The following is a 20,039-nucleotide window of genomic DNA, read 5'->3' on the forward strand; positions in this document are numbered from 1 at the left end:
ATTCTTTGAAAAAATAGGAACAAAACAAACTAAGAAGCACTGCTACAGGTGAGTGGATGCTAACGATGATGGTGTTGAGTAGCCTACACCTGAAAATCAATTCACTTTCAAATTCTGCCCCATTTGTGGGTGAACTGTTATGGTGTGAATGAACAATGGCAGCTGAGGCTCATGGGTATCTACAAAGACCCGTCCACCACTTCAAAATAATGGACAACATGATGATGATAACTAAGAAAAAGAGTTCAAGTCCTCCAAACAAACGGGAATAAAGAGTGGGGACCATCACGTCCAGAACCAGCACCAGCTCCCACTTTACAACTCGAAGAGAAGAAGTTGTTTCATAAACACGTTGTTTCAGAATCAAATGTTTTCATGAAGGAGTAAAGTCAGTGTTGGTTTGGTGAACTAGCTGCCAAACTAACATCCACCAGGGATGTCCGCAACTTCCGTCTGCGGGCCAGTTAGCTAAATAGCTAGCTATTTACCTAGTTAGCTAACGGAGGCTTATATGTGCTTCATTTAATGTAATTTCCGTCTGTTTGTACCATAATGTGGTTCTTACCATGCATTACCACTGTGAACGGCACACTTTCTTCCCATAAAAAGGATCCTCCAGAGGCTTCGCAGAAAAAGAGCATTCATCAAACATGTTGTGAGACATTGTTTTCTTCCTTGATGGTAGAACATCTAAAGTAAAACGTGTGACGAAATGGGATTTCTCTGTGACTTTAACGGTGAATATTCTTAACACTATTCTGCTCTGCCCGATGCAACCACTGTGCATCGTCCACCACACAAAGGCAGTATTGAACAGAATGACAGGACAATGAGAGAGAGAAACAACACAGCAACGAGCCTCGTGGTTGAGCCCCGGCTACAATCACGACGCCGCTTAAAACACACAGACCTGAGGTTTGTGTGGTTTCATTTGCAATGCAAATTATCTCCTTTGTCCTTCATCTTTTACAGCCTACTGTACAATCCTTTATTGACAACGTGCACTGCACTCGGCCGCAGTTGTTTGTGTGCGTGTGTATCTGTGTGTGTGTATCTGTGTGTGTGCCTGTATGTGCGAATGTGTGCGTGCGGGGGACTGTTTGCATGTTGACTGTTCACATTCCTGTTCTTGGCTGACAAAGACTGTGGCACCACTCTCACCCCTGTCAGAGTGACGGAAAGAGAACAGGTAAAAGGGAAAAATGGAGCCGTTTGTTTACAGCACAGTGTCAACACTGAGACACACAGGGCAATGGCAAACACACACACACACACACACACCACAACCCCCCCCCCCCCAACCATTTCTCCTTCCCACCTACAAAGGTCAGAGGGAACACAATGACAGAGTAATCATAAACACAACCCGACCAGAACCAACCAAAGGCACAAAGGGCAGTCTCTGAAATGACCACTCTTAAAAATCCACTGAGGGATGACCTTCCAAATGTCCAAATCTAAAACTGGACCTGAAGCGGTTAAACAGAAATCTGTGACAGACTATGAGAGCTGGTGTGTCTATTTTGTGTCTAAGAGCGCAGGCGGCGGTGTGTGTACATGTATGTGGCCCGTTCACAAGCGAGCCGATGGAATTTTAAGCTCTGCCTGTAAAAACCCGGCTTGAGTGTGAAGCCCGCGGTGAGGGAATCAATCCCATCCTGCACAGGCCTCAGCTGTGGGGTGTTTGTGAAGAGCTGGGAGGCAAACAGGTACCGTGAGGTATTTTAAGGGGCTGGATGTGGGGACTAGTTCCAGGGTTTAGGGCTAAGATAGATCACGCTGTCACACACACGTCTTCAGTGAGCAAAGATACAGTGGATAAGGAGAAGGAGTGATGGCGCTTAAAAACCTATCACGGTTCTGCAGGAGGCTCAGGATGGAGCGACGCGCTGACAAACATGTTCAGCTGGCCGTCTGATCCGCACGTCGAGGACGGCTCGCCACCGGAGGGTTCTGGAAATGACAACTTGCAGCCTTATTTTGCATCCTCTCATCTCTTTACCTGCCACTTTGCAGCTCTCCCTCGTTATTTCCTCTCACTTAGCGATAGCCGTTCTTCACACTTTCTCTCTCTCTCTCTCTCCTGCAGTCCGCTCGTGTGATGAATTGTGTTCGTACAGCTCGGTGACACCCGGAAGAGAAGGAAGCCGTGAATCTTTAATGAGTGTCCCGTTCATAAATTACTGCCGCACCATCAACCCTGATCCACCCTTAATACATGTGCTTCTCTCTCTCTGTCTCTGTCTGTCAAATGATCATTAGGGCATCTCAGAGCACCGAGTTGAAACTGTCGAGACAAGAAAAAAGGAAAAAAGGTCTATTTAAGAAGATTGAAATATCCTGGACGAGCCCAAAAGGAGGGCACACAGGTTTGCAGTGTTTACAAACCTACACTAAACTACGGTATATGTATGTGTGTGTGTGTGTGTTTGTGCCTTTGTCTTTGTCATCTGAGAATGCAGTTGCCGTGCACGTCCTTGTCTATTCTGCCGTTTTCACTCTCCATGCTATAGGGAGAAGTGTCATTACTCATTCTTGACAATGAGTTGGAGACCTGGTGAGAAATGGACAGTATCAAGGCCGAGCATCAGCCAGCGGTGACTGGGATGCACAGCGGAGTAAACTCTCGGGTATTCTGTGCAGTCCGTCGGTTAAGCCAACGCGTGTTAGTGTCAGCGGTATGTATGCAAATAAAACTGACAGCACGTCCCTCCATGTGGGCGTCGACAGCACAATGTGTCACACTGTTAAAGTATCGTCAACGGAGCATAAACACTCTTCATCTAAGTCAAGAGGAATACAGCGAGACACTGGTGACTAATGCTCAGTTCAGATATTCAATTAGCTGAATTCATTAATGCTGCACCAAAGTGATTATGTATGTGTGTGTATGTACACTCGCACCTGCAGATAGTGGCGTCCAGTGTATCCTGAAAATACTGCGGACAAAACAAGCTAATTATAAAAATTAAGCCATGAAAACATGCCCCTATTATATAAACATTTATCCTAATTGCACTAACATAGAGCACAATAATGTTTAGTCCTATATATGATCTTCATGCTATATGGTTGAGATGTTGGGGCACATGACAGTGCTGCATGTAATGGCACCACAGAAACTACTCCTCAACCCTATGCGTGTTCTTATGGGGGAAATCCCTCATCTGCATCTGGTACAGCACACTAGAGGGGATGTGTTTAACTAAACCTAAGAGACATGAACATCGTTAACATTATCTCATTCTAATTTCATCTTTTATAGTTCACTAGTCATCAAATTTAAGGAGTTAGTCAAACATGTTAAAGTGTTTTCACGCGGGGACGGCGGTAGCTCGGTCCGCTTGGACTCGGCTCGAGGACATAGAGTCGCTGGTCGAGCCCCTGTCTGGATTGGACTTCCAGCTGGAGATGTGCACTTCCTGTAAAGGTGCGTTCACAACAAAAGCAAAACTATTTTTCGCGTCGCCCAAAACGCGTGAGTTTACTCGCTCGACCGTGTTCAAGCCATGAGCGTCGAGACGCTGCGCGAGGGGCGGGGCTTATCTCTGTGTCTCGTCTCCGTGAAGACCGTTATCATCTCCTTCTTCCACCATGAATAACTAACCACTAGTTCTGCTTTATACTTGTTGTGGACGTCCCACACACTAACGCCCTCGTGTTTGGGTTCATGACGTCACCCGTAGGCTCACTCAGCTCGGTCACTTTCACCGATGAAGTTACTGTTACGTCTGGAAGACTTCCGCTTCCAGCGCTACGAGAGCGGAACTCGAGAGCTGATTGGCCCGAGTTGCGAGATGACCGCCTCAAAGTTGAAATATTTCAACTCGGGGCGAAAATTGCGCCGCTGAAAAGGCGCCGCTGTAAACGCGTCGGCCGGGAAAATATCGCGTATATCGCAGCCACACGCGTCTAAACGTTGACTTTTCATGGGATTCGGTCACGCTAAAAAATAGTTTTGCTTTTGGTGTGAACGCACCTTTCGGGTCTGCCGAGGTGGCATCAGCCCTTACATTGCTTCCTTCATAGCAGCTGCTCACTGCTTCTCACTAGCATGGTGGAAGTGCAGGGACTACATTGCACTATCCTGTGCTGTGTACAATTCTGTATGACAATAAAAAAAATGCTTAAGACTTGTCATACTGATTAATACCAACATATGTAACCTGTAAAACCTTGTTCACACGCTTCTTCAGGATTTCATCCGAAGTGAGGCAAAGCATTGCCACAGTTAGCACAGCTCTTTTTGGAATTATGCACATTAATAATCGGAGGGTGAAAGTTGGTGTGCTGCTTGTGGCAGCGGGGGGTGTTTAGGCTTGGCTGCAGAGTGGGCGGAGCGGGGGGGGGGTTCAGGGAACGGTGTCTGATTGTCATCAGCTGGTCTGATGGGTAATCAGTCCAGCTGATGACAATCTGTGTTTGTGTATCTGCGAGGCTTTGTCTTTAAAAGGAGCTGGATGGACTGAAGACGGGAGTGGAGTGCACAGCCGAGACACCGTCTGCGGTCCGAAACAATAAAATATATTCCTAAATATCACTCTGGCTGCTCATTCCGTGGTGCTTAGAGGGGGAACCTACTAGTGACGGCTAGAAACGTGTCACACTGCTCTTGTAAATGAACATCCCATTAAGCCTTTTGGTTTCCTCTCCAGTTCGTTCCCACGCATACAGGCTATGTGTTAGTCAGTATATATATACATATATATATATATGTATGTATATATATATGTATATAATGTAAAAAGACAGTCAATAGGCAAAGCAAGTAAACAGAATTAACAAACGACAGCTCCAGAACAAGCTCTGGGCGGATAGTGTGAGAGGAAGATTATTCGTATTGTGCGGTACAATATGAGATGTGATGCTGTGGTTGCAAGACGTCACATCTTAGTCATCCTCACAAAGACTTACTGAACATTTAAACCTCGGTTAGAGAAAATCTATTTGCCATTGCAGGATGAGGATTTCGCTCACGATGCAATATTACAATCACTGCGCGAAAATGTATGAAACATAACAAAAGGTAAAATAAATAGGCTTTTGAATACAGATAATTTTGCCTCTTATCAGTTGTTACATTTGAATGCCGTCTGTCAATGACCCCCGAAAGTAAGAACATGTTCTGCTTAGCTGTTCCCAAAATAAGACAGAATAATACGCGTAAACAGGTCCATATCTTGGAGAACAAGTTTTTAGAATTGAAATAAATTATTGTATTAATTCACATATTGATGAGTTGCAATAAGGGGGGGGGGGGCGTTATCATCCATCAGCCAACCTCTCTCCTCTGGGACGATGGCACAGCAAGCTCTCACGGAGGAATTATAAACGGATTCTCTCCACCTTCGCTCACAGCACTTATCAATTATCACCAGCCAATATCCTGCAACGATATCATTAGTTATGCCAATAAATTCAACATGTAATGTTTCCGCTCTGTGACTCAGAGGAAACACGAGGCGCTGAGGACAAATACCAAACGACAGGATATGGACAGAGAAGGGGACGGTACATTTCCTGATGTACGGATCCAGAGCCTGAGGAGCTTCAGCAGATTAATTGATGGAGTTTTTAACCTGTTGTTTGCCCGGCTTCTCAAACTATGTTTATTAATTTTGTAATCTTTGTTTACCTTCTACCCTTTGCCTAATGCATGCACCTATTGACTGAGATGGAGACATTGAAGGATTTGTCCATGGATAAATAAAAGATAACATACTTCCCCCGATACAGCTTTATCGTCTTACAGCAGCAATTTAAGGAAAAACTCAAACTAAATTTAACGACCAATGTGCTTTTGTTTTAACTTCAAATGGTGCTTGTTGCATGAAATGTAACCATTATTATCTTTTTTGTTTTTGCCATCTTTCCTTGGTAATAATAACATCAAATCTCGTTATCAATGTGTCTGATATCGACCGGAGATGTTAGCGATGTCACCATGTTCCCAGATCCCAACAATTACTCCAGTCGATACGGTGTTTATCGTAGACAATATAATTGATGGCCACAGCTATGAAAACTAGACCTGAGTTACGATCAACCAGAATTTCCCTTCAGAAAGTGACGGCTTTTCAAACGGCTTGAAATTTGATTTATAGGAACACTGAAACAAGACCCCGAGTGGAGAGCAGACGTAGGCACACACACACGCACACACACACACACACACGCACACGCACACGCACACGCACACACACACACACAGCTCTTTGGCTGTCCCAGTCCAGCCCACATGAGCTCAATCAAAAATTTATAATAAATGAATAAATGCAGTACAACGGCACTGCTTTTACTTTGAAAGCGAGTAATGTGATAATGTGAGCTAAAAATGAATTGCCCAGCCCTTGTCTAGAGCCACGCTAGCTGCTCCGGGCTACAGCAGCAGGCTAACATGCTCACAATGACAAAGACATGCTGATGCTAAGTGCTTTAGCATATCAGATTGCTATCATTTGCTAATGAGCACTAAAGCAAAGAAGAGCTGAGGGTTCTGGGGACATCATTAAACCTCAGTGCTGGTTCTAAATGAATAGTCACAGTTTAAGTGGTTGTAAATGCCAAAGCAGAACATTCCAATAACAGCCCCCCCTCCTCTGTCAACTATCTTCATAACGCTGTGTGATATTCAATCTTCAGAGCTCACTTACTCCAAATCTTTGTGGCTCCCACCGAGCCTCTTCTTGCAAGAATAAATACTTTAAAGATAAGTTCTAGAGCAAATTAGAAGGAGTTCATCCTTGAGCCCGAGTGGATATTTGTGCCAGGTGTAATGGTTTTCCCTCCAGGCGACATTGTGCCTTCACACAGATTGGAAAGATGTGAGGTCACATTAACCTTGACCTTTGACCACCAGCATTTAAATAATACACCCTTAACTTCAAGTGGATATTTGTTGGAAATTGTAAGACATTCCCACCAGGCGCTCCTCAGATGAAAGTACACATGGTGCTGTTGCCGGCCCGGGGGCATAACGACACGTCGCCGCTCTTCTCCCACAAGATGTTAAGTAGATGTTCTAAAAGATGTAAGTGTCACATGATCTACAAACCAGAACGTTTCATGGAAAGCGAACACAAGCAGAGGAAAGACTTAGCAGACACATTTGTGACTGTAAACTTCCCTTCACAGCGATAACGTGCCAACAATATATTTGACTTAAATCCCCAATGACTTGCCAAGGTAACACTCGGGGACGAACCACATAAACGATGGTGAGCTGCACAAATAAATGAGAGCAACTTCCCGCTGAGAGGGATGGAGACATTCATGAAGCTCTGGGAGGGAAGAAGTGTCGCGGCCGGACTCTGAGGCAGGAAGACGGATGAGCTCTGAGGGAACGAGGGGAATACCAACTGTAGCTGCAGCCCCTGGAAACTTTTCCTCATCAACGTACTGTATTTCGACTGAACAGAGGGATGTGGAGGACGTGAATGAGGGACAATCGTGCTCATTCAGGTGCACGGAGGTTAAAAGGGAGTCAATTTGTTTGCTACAGGAACACATTTCTGTTGAGCACACAAACAAAAGGACACATTTGCAGAGACACAACGCTCAGTGTTGGGCTGCAGGCGTCCTGGCCACATCTCCATACAATAGGAACTGGCCAGTCAAAGTCATTTTTCATGCACCAAACATTACAGCCGTTTCAGTTGCCCTACAGTGTTTCCTCCTCTCCTCGCTGCCATGTGACCTCGGGCATGAATAATGATTGTAAACACAAGAAATATCACCACATTTGGGTATTCATTAAAGTTTACGTTGTTCCGATTTATTCTTGCTTTCGAGCATTCCCCCCCCCCCCCATGTGTAAAGAGTACGTGAATGCCACAGTGGAACCGATTACAAGACTTTCACTGGGATATTCCCGAAGAGTTTAGCTCATTTCTAAGTGTCTGGATCAATAATCGACACTGTCAAACATTAGTTTCATCAGCCTGCAGACAGATTTAGTGCTGGGCTCAGTTGTTGCTGCCATCTGCAACAGCACTAGCAATGCACCCCCCTGGTGACGATATGCCCGTAGGTCTGGCAGCGCTCAGCAGCAGCTGTTCTCCCGGCCTCCTCCAGCAGCTCGCACACGTTCCTCTTTAGCAAATCAAAACCCTTCTTTTACCTTCTTCTATGGTTCTCCTGGTGGATGCAACGTAAATCACCTTCTCTGTACTCTCTCAATATTCTGTCATCTTTTAAGGCCTCCACTCGTTTTAAAATTGAAGTCTATTTTTCTTTTATACGACAGACTATATCACCTTCATACCTGCATCGCTTAAGTTATTTTTCACTCTCTTCAAATATAAATTTGGTCTCAAAGATTATGGATGTGGGTGTTTCCCATCTGCCTAATAAGGCATCTCTGAGGTGGCGGAATTATGTTAATTGGTCATAAATAGGGTGCATGAGCGTGCCTCACATGTCATGTTTTTCCCAATTTGCAGTAACGATCACTAATGCATGAACGTCTTGTGAATCTCACTCGGTGTCTGTGTTTAGATCTCCACGCAAGCGTCCCATGCTAAACTAACTATCTCATCTCCTCATTAAAAAGGAATAGTTTGAGAAATAAACCTATTTGCTTCTCATTAAACTCTCATGCCTGAACAGGACGATGTGACGCGACTCATCTCCTCATTAAAAAGGAATAGTTTGAGAAATAAACCTATTTGCTTCTCATTAAACTCTCATGCCTGAACAGGACGATGTGACGCGACACTGAGCTGGGTTTAGAACTCACACAATACCCATGGTGCTTCGAATAATCATCGCTCAAAAGGAACTACAATACGATACATCTCTCATCAAGAACAAAGTGTGTTTAAAAAAAACATTGTATGCATGTAAGATGTGGACTAGTAACACTGAGCATGGCCCTGCTCGCTAAAATAAACTAATAATTGCCTAATTAACCAACTGGTAACTGATGAGCGCTAACTTAACACTAACTAGTTACTTCCCATCATCATAACCAGCGAACTGTCTCTATAACTGAAACTAAGCCTGCTTCCTTTGTGTCCTCTCAGCACACAGCTGGTCATGTTGACCTGGATGGAGCCCCGTCTCAGGACCAGAGCCCGGCTGAAGACGGCCTGCAGGCTATTTCTGCTATGGTGGTAATTACCGGCATGTTAACGAGCCCACGGCCAGCAGCCAGTTAGCTTAGCGCAAAGACTGAAAACACAAGAAAAAGCTAGTCTAGCTCTGTCCAAGGGTAATACAATTCAGCTATCGGCACTTCTACAGCTCACTACTTAACAACGCCTTCAAAAAGTACAGGGAAAAATGTGTCAAAAATAACACGAGGCTGAGTTGCTAGGAGCCGGACCGGACTGCATCTCCTCCTTGGCGGTTTGTCATCTTTTTCCTGAGTTGGTTGTCACCGTGTTTTTTGCAGGCAGCCAGTAGCGCCTCCAGGACAACACTGCCCCTGGCCAAGAGGCAGTCCAGCACATGACCCCCAACAAGGTGCCACTGTGTAAACTACTCTATGAGCACGTACAGATTCAACTAATGAGGAATAACATGTGATTGAGCTTTAAACATGCTGGTAGGTAGATTGTGTTAGCTGCTGCTGCAAGCTATAGCATCATATTTGCAGGAAATATATGAGTGCCATGAACCTAAATCTTGGCAAGGAAGCAAATAAATGTATTCGCCAAGACATAAATTTAAAAAGCAGCTCGGAAATCGTATTATGCACCCGGTGGAATTGTTATTTAATCACTGCAACGTTATGTTTAGCCATGCTACATTAAAGTAACCTTTTCAAACATGAATGAAGTGTACCCTTTTTCACTTTTGATGAAGTGTAGATATAGAAACTGAAACACACACACACACACACACACACAAAACCACGTACACATGCACAAGAAATGTGAACTAACCCGGAGAGTGTGCGTCGACTGAAGCGCCAGTCCAGTGACCTCCACCTGTGCCATGTCATCTGCGTGTGCACTGAGGCCGTGGATGAACAGGACCGGCCGGCTGTGCAGGACATCGTGTCGAGGCACCAGATTCAAATCTCGGTCCACGTAGAAGGCGGGGTCCGACACCTCGAACGTCACGTCCTCGTTCCCCGCACAGTCATCAAACTCCACTGGAAGAAACACACAGAAACGGGTCATGTCACGCCTTTACACAAATTACAAACACAAATGTCAAAGAAAAACCTGCTCAATGAAACACAGGCACTGAGGTATCGGCTTCACTGGGAAGAAGAGGGGATGCCAAACGCTCCACAAAACGATGTTCTCAGATCCACACAGACGCCTCGAAGATGAACTGACACCCGGAGGAAAGAGGAGGAGGTTCTGAAAGGCTCCTTCAGCTCGGGTACAATAAAGAACAGTGGTCTTGAATCTCACAGGCCTTATGCGAATTGCAAGCTACGAATAGTAATAAAAGACTAGGGGGGGGGGGGGGGGGTTGCAAGTGATTTTTTTTTTTTTGAGAAGTGTTAACGCGACACGTAGAGACAGAAATGACATGCTGTTGTGTAGATACGATCAACAACAGACGGCTGTTTAGTTTAAGAAAAGAACAAAGACGTGCAATAGAGAACATTTCAGGGGGGCGGGCCAATTTTTTTTTATGTCATGCGATCTACCAATACTACGCCGCGATCGACGTATTGAGCACCCCTGGTCTCTACAATCTTGAAGACTTCATCAGGAGAAAAGTGTCACCTTTGTTTTTGGTGCACATGCGACGCGTGAACATGTGAGCTAGCTCTGACGGAGGGACTCTGCCGGGCTTCATCCCCTCTGATCATGCTCACACTCCCGTGGGTGTTTGAGACACGATCCCCTCCGCCTTCGCCCCGGCAGTCCTCTCCCCTCCCTCATTCTTCAGCTCCTCTTTACCGCGGCCTCCCATGATGCTTCCTGCTGCGAGTGGCTGGTGGAGGGAGGAGCGCCAGAGGAAGTCCGCGTGAATGGATGCGTACGCGTGTTGTTGATCAGACGAGCAGGTGCTCCATGGATCACATGGCACCGTGCAGCTCTCAGCGTGGGGCTTGAAGTGCAGGGAAATGTTAAGTCTCCGACAAGCGTCTGCATCAACCATATGCTCCCCTCGGTTCCTTTTCTTCAATTATGCTTGCAGTGACACGTATGACACAGGAACAGGATATTCCATGTGACATGACGGCATTATTCATGCAGCCGAATGTTCCTGGGCCGACGTGTCGACTCTTATCGGGTCCACAAACAGTGCGAACAACAAGGACAAATCGAGATGGGAAAAGACAACGTTTCCCCAGTCCGCTGGGACGAGAACAGAAGAGGACGAGACAATGCCCTCCATGACTCATCATGTATGGATGCCAGGCGTTCAGCTTCACATAACACACTCGGCGGTAGCTCCATCCAGCAGAAGGAAACCCTTCAAACGATTCACACTGAGAGGCCATCGTTCTGAGGGTTTATATTTGAGCCGTGTTTATCACGTTTCTGGAAGCAGCTTGTGGGTCAGTGGTGCACCGCTCCCATCTCCAGTGCAAAGGCTGTGCACCTTGTCTGCGGAAGCGGCTCATTAAAAGTTGAAACCAACAACCTCTAACTGCCTTGATGTGGAGTTGTTGAATCCTCAAAACACATTAAGAGTAAGCTCCAGTAAAAACTTCTCCAATTAAAATTAAGCATCAATAATAAAAAAGGGAGATGCAGAATTTAACTGCACTTGTTATTACCACGATTAACTTGAGAACTCACATTTGTATCAATAAGTATGGAATATGATTCATATTATTGTATTTTTGGGATGAATCAAACATCTTCCCAATCCATTTGCAGGCTTTTGTTAATGTATATGATATTATGATATGTGTTAATGTGTAAATGCACTGTGATTCAGCCTCAATGCATACAGGTTAGCACAGAGTAGGGGAAGGCAACGGCAAACCACGTCTGTCAGTGACACATCATGTTTCACTGCTCAGAGGGTTCATGCTTGTTGCCGGCCAGACTCCACCGCCTACCTGTGTTCATTCTCTTCTCTTTTTTCTCTTCCGCCCTCGCTACCAGTTCACCTTGTCGAAGCAACGGCTGGGTGTCTGATTTAAACTCATCAATCTGTACACGTCTGTCCTCCATCACGCCAGCAGCGAGTGAAATGGGAAAAGTCCACGGTTGGGACTATAAAATCAATAGACTGAGGTCTATCAAAGCACTCATTTAGTACACTTAACCTTTGTGACTGTTTAGTCTGGCTTCTTTTTTTATCCATCTCACTGCAGATCATTTTAAATCTTCCCTCTGGACAGAATCGTTTTCTACCATCTGGATGAGGTGAAGAACAGAATACCAGAGTGAAGAATAAAGGAGGGGAGAAAAAAAAGGAGGATAAGTCAAAATGACAGGAAAGCCAACGGTACAATGGACACTGAGAGAGTGCTACAAAGTCAACAAGCTCCTCTCCAGGGAAACAAGTCTCCATCTCAATATTCAACTCTCACTTCGAAGCCAAAGCATGAAAGATGTGTTCATTTACATTCCCATTACAAGCCTCAGATTCATTTCAATAACATGGGTGCGCTCTTTAGAGCCTGCAAATTGCAGTGCCAAACAGTGCCAGTGGCATTTCAAAGGCAGCCAGAGAGTGTTTGATGGTATTCTAATGTTGTCAGGTTTTGGGGGATTTCAGTGAGTGCCGGGTGAGCTGGCAGCTTTGAAGTCAGGCAACAATGACAGAATGCAACTTACCCCGCTCACCACCGCTCACCCACTTCCTTTCTCCGGAGTGCTGGCTCAGGGTTAAAAATAACCGCGCAAAACATGGATTAGGGTCGCCAAAATACCTCGCTGATGACTCAAGAGGAGGAGGAGGAGTGGGTGTGTGGTTCAACTTTTCCCTCAAGTTTGACATTCAAGCTCCTTTCAGGCCAAAAGCCTCCTGAGGAGCCCGTGAATGGCAAATCTTCCAGAAAGTCACCAAAGCCTCGGTTACTTAAGGCTTGATCGTTCCATCATCTTTCTTGGAGAAAAAAACACGACTTTAAAGTTCTCATTTAAGCTTTTTAAGAAATAAAAAAAATGTATATGTATATATATCTTTGTATATATATACGCACATTTAGGGATTGTATGACTGAGTATTTTTTTTTTAAATCACACAACTGTCAACCAGTAAAGAGTTAGTTAGTTAGTTAGTTAGTCAGTTAGTCATCACTGTGTCATTTACCTTCTAAGACTTGAGTCTTTAACTAATGTTCAACAAGGTCCAGTTGGAGAAAATGTCCTCAAGCAAAGGTCCTGAACTTCACAGTAATGTCTACCTTGCGTTATGAGTGAGTCCCGTACGTATTGAAGCAGCCGAGCAGTTCTTTCAACGTCTGCATATAGTCAACAAATGGCTGTCAAATCAAATAAAGAAAGAAAGAAAATCTCCAATTGAACTGGATGAATAATAAATACACTAATAATAAATACATTGCAAAAAAGAAGCATTCCAGAAGTTTTGAAAAATGTTAATTTTACAAAAAATATTTTAACTTAATTGTCTCTGTACTGTAGCTTTAACTTCAGTTAATTCAGGTGTCTAGTGATGTCCACCAAAAAAGCCTCAATATTATATTATTCTCTTGTGCGTGTAAATGCTAAATCCACCATTAAAACCACTTGTTGCATCTCTCTTTGTGATGTGATTCACAAAGCTGTGATTGGTCGGTGTGTTTCTCAGCCGCTGAACGAGTGCCGTAAAGGCAGGAAAAGCTGCAAGTTAAAATCAAGCGATCTGTCAACATTGAAGAATTCTCATTTATCAATCAGCTATAGATCCAGGGTCCAGATACAACGTGTCTGGGTCCGGACCGCCTGCTAGTGACCTGTGTTCTAAGAGATCAAACACAACAAGATGTCCCAGCACAAATGAAACCAAAACATCGACACAAAAGAAAACGGCATTCTACATTTCATCCCTCTGCGCCATGAAGCAACATGTGTTGACTTACAACATTATCAGAGCGTATTTACATTGGCTCCACTTTGCCAGACACATACATTGGATTTCTTCCCCCACTCTGTCAGGCACTAAAGTTTTCTCCTTTGAGGTGTTTTGAAGAACATTTTCCGTCTTGTAACTAAATGTCAAGTCTCCGTGATGGGAGAGATGGGAATCAGAGGAGTAATCTCAAAGGTGGCAGCACCGGTGTGTTTGAGCTGATAGCTGCCCTGTCGAACCAGACGGAGTGTGCTCAGCCTCATAGAAAAGGCTCAGGAGAACACACGTTCTGAAATAATCACTTGGCATTAGAGAAGGCGCTGCCTTTGAAAATGTATTTATTCCCCCGAATTGCAGTTTCCTATCACAGCGCATTGTGTAAGACCCATTATTGGGATTTAGTGGGAACAAGGCTCCGGCTTCTTCGCTGCAAAGATAACGGTTTGAAGGATTTTCTCCTCGGAGGTAGAGGGGTGCCGACGGCAGAATCTTTCATCTCGGATTTAACAGATGATTAAGACCCCCACCTCAACCTTTACTGCCCCTCCAACCAATCCCATCATCTCAGATCTCGATCACGCGTTGATGAATGGCTCCGTCCAGAGCAGTGGTGACTGAAGCCAACCAGAGTCCAGGCACTTTCTGTCCGTGTATCCGTCTGGATGACGACTGGTCTCGGTCTGGTGAGCATTCTAGCTGGATGAACATTTCCATCCATGTCTAGTCTCCCTCCATTTGCCTCCCCTTCCACGATGGCTTCATAATGCCTGAGTAATGCTCGAGTTATGTGCATGTTTCAGTTATGTGTGGGGAAGGTAGGCATTCCCACATATGCTTTGTCAAAGTGCCATTAAAGCACAGTCTGCTGGTCCTGTAAACGAAAGGAACTCAAAACACATGACAAATGCCATCCCTCCTAAATTGTTTAATTTCTTGGCACATACTGTATATAATGTTTGGGGTTTTCAAACTACATAACTCAAAACAGATGTTTGCTTCACACAACTCTGCATCACCCAACTGGGTTATGTTAACATACCAAAGGTACATGTTTAAATAAATAAAAAACTGGAATTATGCTTCAGCGCGCTGCATGTAAGCAAAAGCACACGGGTAATGTTTCCACATGTTTGCATGCATGGGCTTTTTATACACACACAGATTGGAGGAGTGGAACACAATCTAACAAAAATATTTTTCGAAAAAACATAAAAAACAGGGAATGGAAATCAATTGTACCCGGGTGGCGGTGTAAACAACCCACTTCATCCATGAAGCATTCTCTGGGAGACGAATGCCCACGATCAGTGGCGAGCAACTCGTATTGATCCAGCACAAACTCACAGTGTGCTGCTGAGGCGGTGGTGGTCTTATATACACCGATTGTTTATTAGAGGTGGAAGTAGTATTCAAGACAGCACCCATTGGTTTGTGGACTGCCGTTATGAAGCCTTAAGTTTGACGTTTTCGCCATCACTATCTTGGAATACGGTCGTTGCCATCTTGGCTTTTTTTTTGCATCGGATGAACATATTTGTAATGTGGAGGAGCGACTCAGAGATGGCGGGTACGGCTCTGTAAGCAACAGCGACCTGTCAATCTCAGTGAGCCCGCCCTAAAGCATACTCTGCTTTATGGTCTATGTGACTGTGATGTGCCCATCATTTACTAAATGAAGACTTGAAACTAGCGATTGAGACCATAGACCCAGAGTTTGCCACCTGGGTCTAACCCAGTGGTTCTCAAACTGTGGGGCCACCCTCTAGTGGGGGACCGTGGTATTACAGGGGGGGAGCAGGGAGAATTGAACGGCGTTTCTCAATTCAAAGTACACAAGTACAGACTTGTGTTCTTTTGGAGTCTGGACTTGGGAGTCCAAACTCCGGAGGACGGGACGACGGGAGGACGGTCTTTCTGCGATTGGAACAGCGGCTGACTTGATGATGTCACCACATCAGCTGTTCTTGCTCCTGGGTTTACTCTAATTATTCACTGTAAATAATTTTTTACAATCAAATAAACAAAATATCCTAAAATTACATTCCGTGACTCAACAACAGTAGTATTTATAAAAAGTCAACTGTCAGTAGTTTATTTTCTCCTCCGCTACTGTTTCCGGTTGCTGGTGAAATGCATTCTGGGATATATGCTGGCCAGAGTACGCACAAGTCTCCTCTGATGCATCCTCCGGAAAGTGGGAGGATTAAATCACATCCGGGCATTTTGACCGTGCTTTGCGAGAAGCGGACTTTGAATTGGAACATGTACTCGGGCTGCGACTGACGTTTCACGAGTCACGAGGACACAAGTCGAGGAAAGTACGCACAAGTACGCATATTGAGAAACGCCGGAAGAATTTTGTTATTTCAAGAACATTATTGAGAACTTCACATATTACAAAAGTACAAAGTAACGGACCTAAAACTAAGTCATTAATAAATACAAGGCACAATGTGTGTGGATTCCTATTTACACGAAAGTACAGCCATTGTACCACGTGTTACGTGATAACGCGTAACGGCCAAGTTTCTTGGCGACATCCTACAAGACGAGAGTGCGAGCTGTTTTCTCGGTTCTGCCACTTTGGATTAAATCAAACAAGCAATACAGCCTCTCGGGGAGCAAGGGCCACGGCTACGCGTTAGTTAGTTCCCGGAGCCAACACTGTAACCGCATCACATTCTATTGATAATGTCCGTTCACTTTGCCAATGTGTTATACTAAAATTCACATGAACATCTTGAGCAGAAAAGTTGTTTGTCATTATTTCGGAGACAGAGTCCCTCATTACTATTTGACTTTCATTGTTTTTTTGTGGTGTCTCAGTCTCATTTCAGCAAACAGAAAACAGCGGGAGACTTAAAACACCCCTTGAGTGTTCTTACAAATAACAGAACTATAAAATATAACTGTCAACTTATGCCTTCAGAATTGTGTTAAATCACAAGCTTAGAAATGTGCAAAAGCTGATTATGATAAACTGGCACTTACAAAACAGATCAGTCACTTCCAGCTGAGCAGCGGAGTTGAAGTCATTCTACCAACTGTGCGTAATTTGAGCTATCTGGGATCACAGACGTCTCATTTGAATCAAAATCACCATATGTTGCCGTGTACATGAAAAGGTTATTTTTCCCCATTGTGCTAAAAACAGCAGCTGCTTTACAACTGATCTGATGGTTTAGTTTGTTCCACTGATGTGAGGCTCCTTGTTGTCAGTCAACAACTACATAGGGTTCATTCTGTAAACCACATGTCCATCTCTATGTGGGTCTCTTTCTGCTCCTGTAAAGCAGAAAATAGAGACGGAGGAGATATGCGGGAGTCACAGAGAGAAAGAGGGAGTTTATGATGAAATAATAAGGGCCCTGAGTCCACTTTACCAGGTCAGGAAAGCCAGAACAGCACCGCCAGTCCTCCCACCCCCTCACACACATCTTCATTGTCTAATCACCCAACAGTCTACAGCCCTGCTAGTGGCTCTGTGAGACGGTGAGCTCAATGCTACAACATCAGCATTGGAGCTGCAACAACAAAGCGATAAAAATCGATTATTAGAATAGTTGGCAGCGAATTTCATTATCGATTCGTTGCGTCGCGCCATTATTACGCCACTCAATAGGTCAAAGAAATGCTTGAGTAGAAGAAAGAAAAAGAAAAGTTGAGGTCAGAGCGGAGCAACAAAAACAAAGAGCAGAGCGGAGGCAGAGGAAAGACCTTAACGCTGCGTGGCGAAAGCCAATCAGAGCTGATGCGCTACGCCCCTCATCACTGACGTGGTGCCGTTGGTGGATCTAACTGCTGCTGCTGCTCGAGTAGCGCTGCCAGCCGCAGTTATTCAGACGGAGTCGGTGAAAGTCACCGAGCTGTGAGAGCCTCCGGGTGATGGTATGAACCTGAACACATAGGGCGTTAGATGTTCAGACGTTTGTGGGATTTCTACAACACGTATAAAGCAGAACTAGTGGTTAGTTCTTCATGGTGGATGAAGGAAACGATAACCGTTTCCACAGAGCAAAGCAACAGAGATAAGCCACGCCCCCTCTCCGACGCGAATAAACCACAAATAGTCAGGCGAGTTTACTCACGCGAGTAAAGCGTCGTCAGTTCTGTTTTTGAATAAAAGGTTGGAAATTTATGTTTTTTTTTAATCATCCGATTCTTTGATTAATCGGATCGTTAATTAAAATAAACGTTAGTTGCAGCTTTAATCAGCACGCAAACATGCTCACAAGCACAATGCTAACACACTTATTTATCAAGTTTACTTTTGCTGTTCAGCATTAAACGCAAAGTACAGCTGAGGATTATTCCAAGGTGATTCGTTAAAGGTATTTGTATTTGTTCAACAAGCAAAGGATCGGACAAATTAAAGGGGATCACCAAAGTCATTCAAATCTCAATCTTGGAATCCAAAAGCATTTGATCTGACGAGAGAGAGGCCTCTGGGGACCCGGTGCTGTATTTATGGACTCCATCGCAGCCAGCAGATACCCCAACCAAGACTCTATTTCCCTGCTCATTGTTCACAGCCTGATTAGCACCTTGAGATGCGAAGCTGGAGTAGGAAATGAGAGACGACATGCATCACGGGGCTGTTTCACAAGCAGGTGCCATGACTTCAGATTCTAAGAATAAATGCAGAATCTCTCAAGAAAGATTATAAAAATTAAACCTGAGGGAGGCTTGAGTATCTGTCGAGAATCACATGACAATCTAGGCAATGGCTGTTGAGACATTTCCCTTAAAAGCACAAGCGTTAACATCACTGAAGTCATTAAGATGTATCCTCGAGGAGGCATTAATGTATGTACACAATGCTGGGCCAAAAGCTTGAGTAGATGTTTAGATATTCCACAGAATTACTGACAAAAAATAAACTGCTTGCTGTACAGCAGAAAAAGTCAGGGGATCACCAAATCATGAGAACTCATCCTCTATCTGTAAAAAAGAAAATAATCCAATATATTTTAGTCTGGACCACAATCCTGGCCTGACAGACCGCCATTGACACCTCTAACATGGCTTGAAATGCTAACATCACAGTGAGAGAACATGAAGTGACCAACACTGATGCTTGCAGCGTGCTTCAGCCCAATGATACGATGCATGTGAAGCACAGGGGGATTAGCAGCTGCATCACACTCGGGGCAGTGTGGATATCAGCATCGCTGCAGATGCTGTGGCTTCCCTGCCAGAGCCGTGCAATGCTGAATTGCCATTGGTAATTCCTAAACAGGCAATCATGAGAGTTGTTGTGCTTTTACTGCATAGATCATTAGATTACTGCAGCATAACTCATAATAAATGGTAACTGGACTTATAATGCACCTTTCGATCTTACCGGAGTAAATTGGAATCGGCCTCTCGCTCACACACTGATGGGTCCAGTGTGTTGCTCGAGGACACTCGGCCAGGCGGGTGGGGGGAGCCAGGGATCGAACCTGCTCTCCCTCCTAAACCACAGCCGCCACACCAGTGGACACCTAATGAGGGGACTATGGCGCAATCTACTGAACCGTCTGTTTGGGGTTTTCTTAAAGTAATTCATTAATAATAATTAATTTCGATATTTCATAATACTATTTCATAATACTCAGCCTCGACAAAAAAAAAAGGGCAAACAAGAAAGAACCTTGGGCTTATTAGATTTTAACGAGGTTTTCTGAGCGGCTTTTCTCTGCCATAATTACAATGTGCATTTCCCCCGATGGGCTGCAGCACTTTTGTTTATAATCACTCTTCACACATCAGGATGCAAAAAAAAGGTTGCAGACGGATTCTTCTCCGTCAATCACAAACTCAAAGGGAGGACGAAACCCACGAAATCAGATTCTCATTATTCCCAGCAGCGCTTCATGAAGAGGTCCGAGGGCATAAAGATAGGAACTTGCTCCTTCCACACTCCTTCTAGGAATAAATAATGACTTGTGCCTCACATCCCGGCGTGCCTTGATGTAGTAGGTGTCTGTTCAGGTGCATGATTTGATTGAGTGAAGCTGCCAGCGTTTCTCGGGGACTGGCGTTAAACAAGTACAGTAGGAAGGTAAACACGGGCAGACCATGTTCACTTGGAACTAATGAATGCATTCATATGC

At 44.6% G+C, this 20,039-nt stretch overlaps 1 protein-coding gene across 1 annotated transcript in view; it reads right to left on the reverse strand.

Moving 5' to 3' along the window:
* cdh13 (cadherin 13, H-cadherin (heart)) overlaps positions 1–20,039 on the reverse strand; it is a 289,694-nt gene that overhangs the window by 176,535 nt on the left and 93,120 nt on the right. Inside the window, exon 3 of the mRNA XM_056415719.1 lies at positions 9,888–10,099. Coding sequence (XP_056271694.1) covers positions 9,888–10,099 — 212 coding nt within the window. The remainder of the gene's footprint in view (positions 1–9,887; positions 10,100–20,039) is intronic.

Source organism: Pseudoliparis swirei, chromosome 6, assembly GCF_029220125.1.
Source record: "Pseudoliparis swirei isolate HS2019 ecotype Mariana Trench chromosome 6, NWPU_hadal_v1, whole genome shotgun sequence".
Classification (NCBI taxonomy): Eukaryota; Metazoa; Chordata; class Actinopteri; order Perciformes; family Liparidae; genus Pseudoliparis; species Pseudoliparis swirei.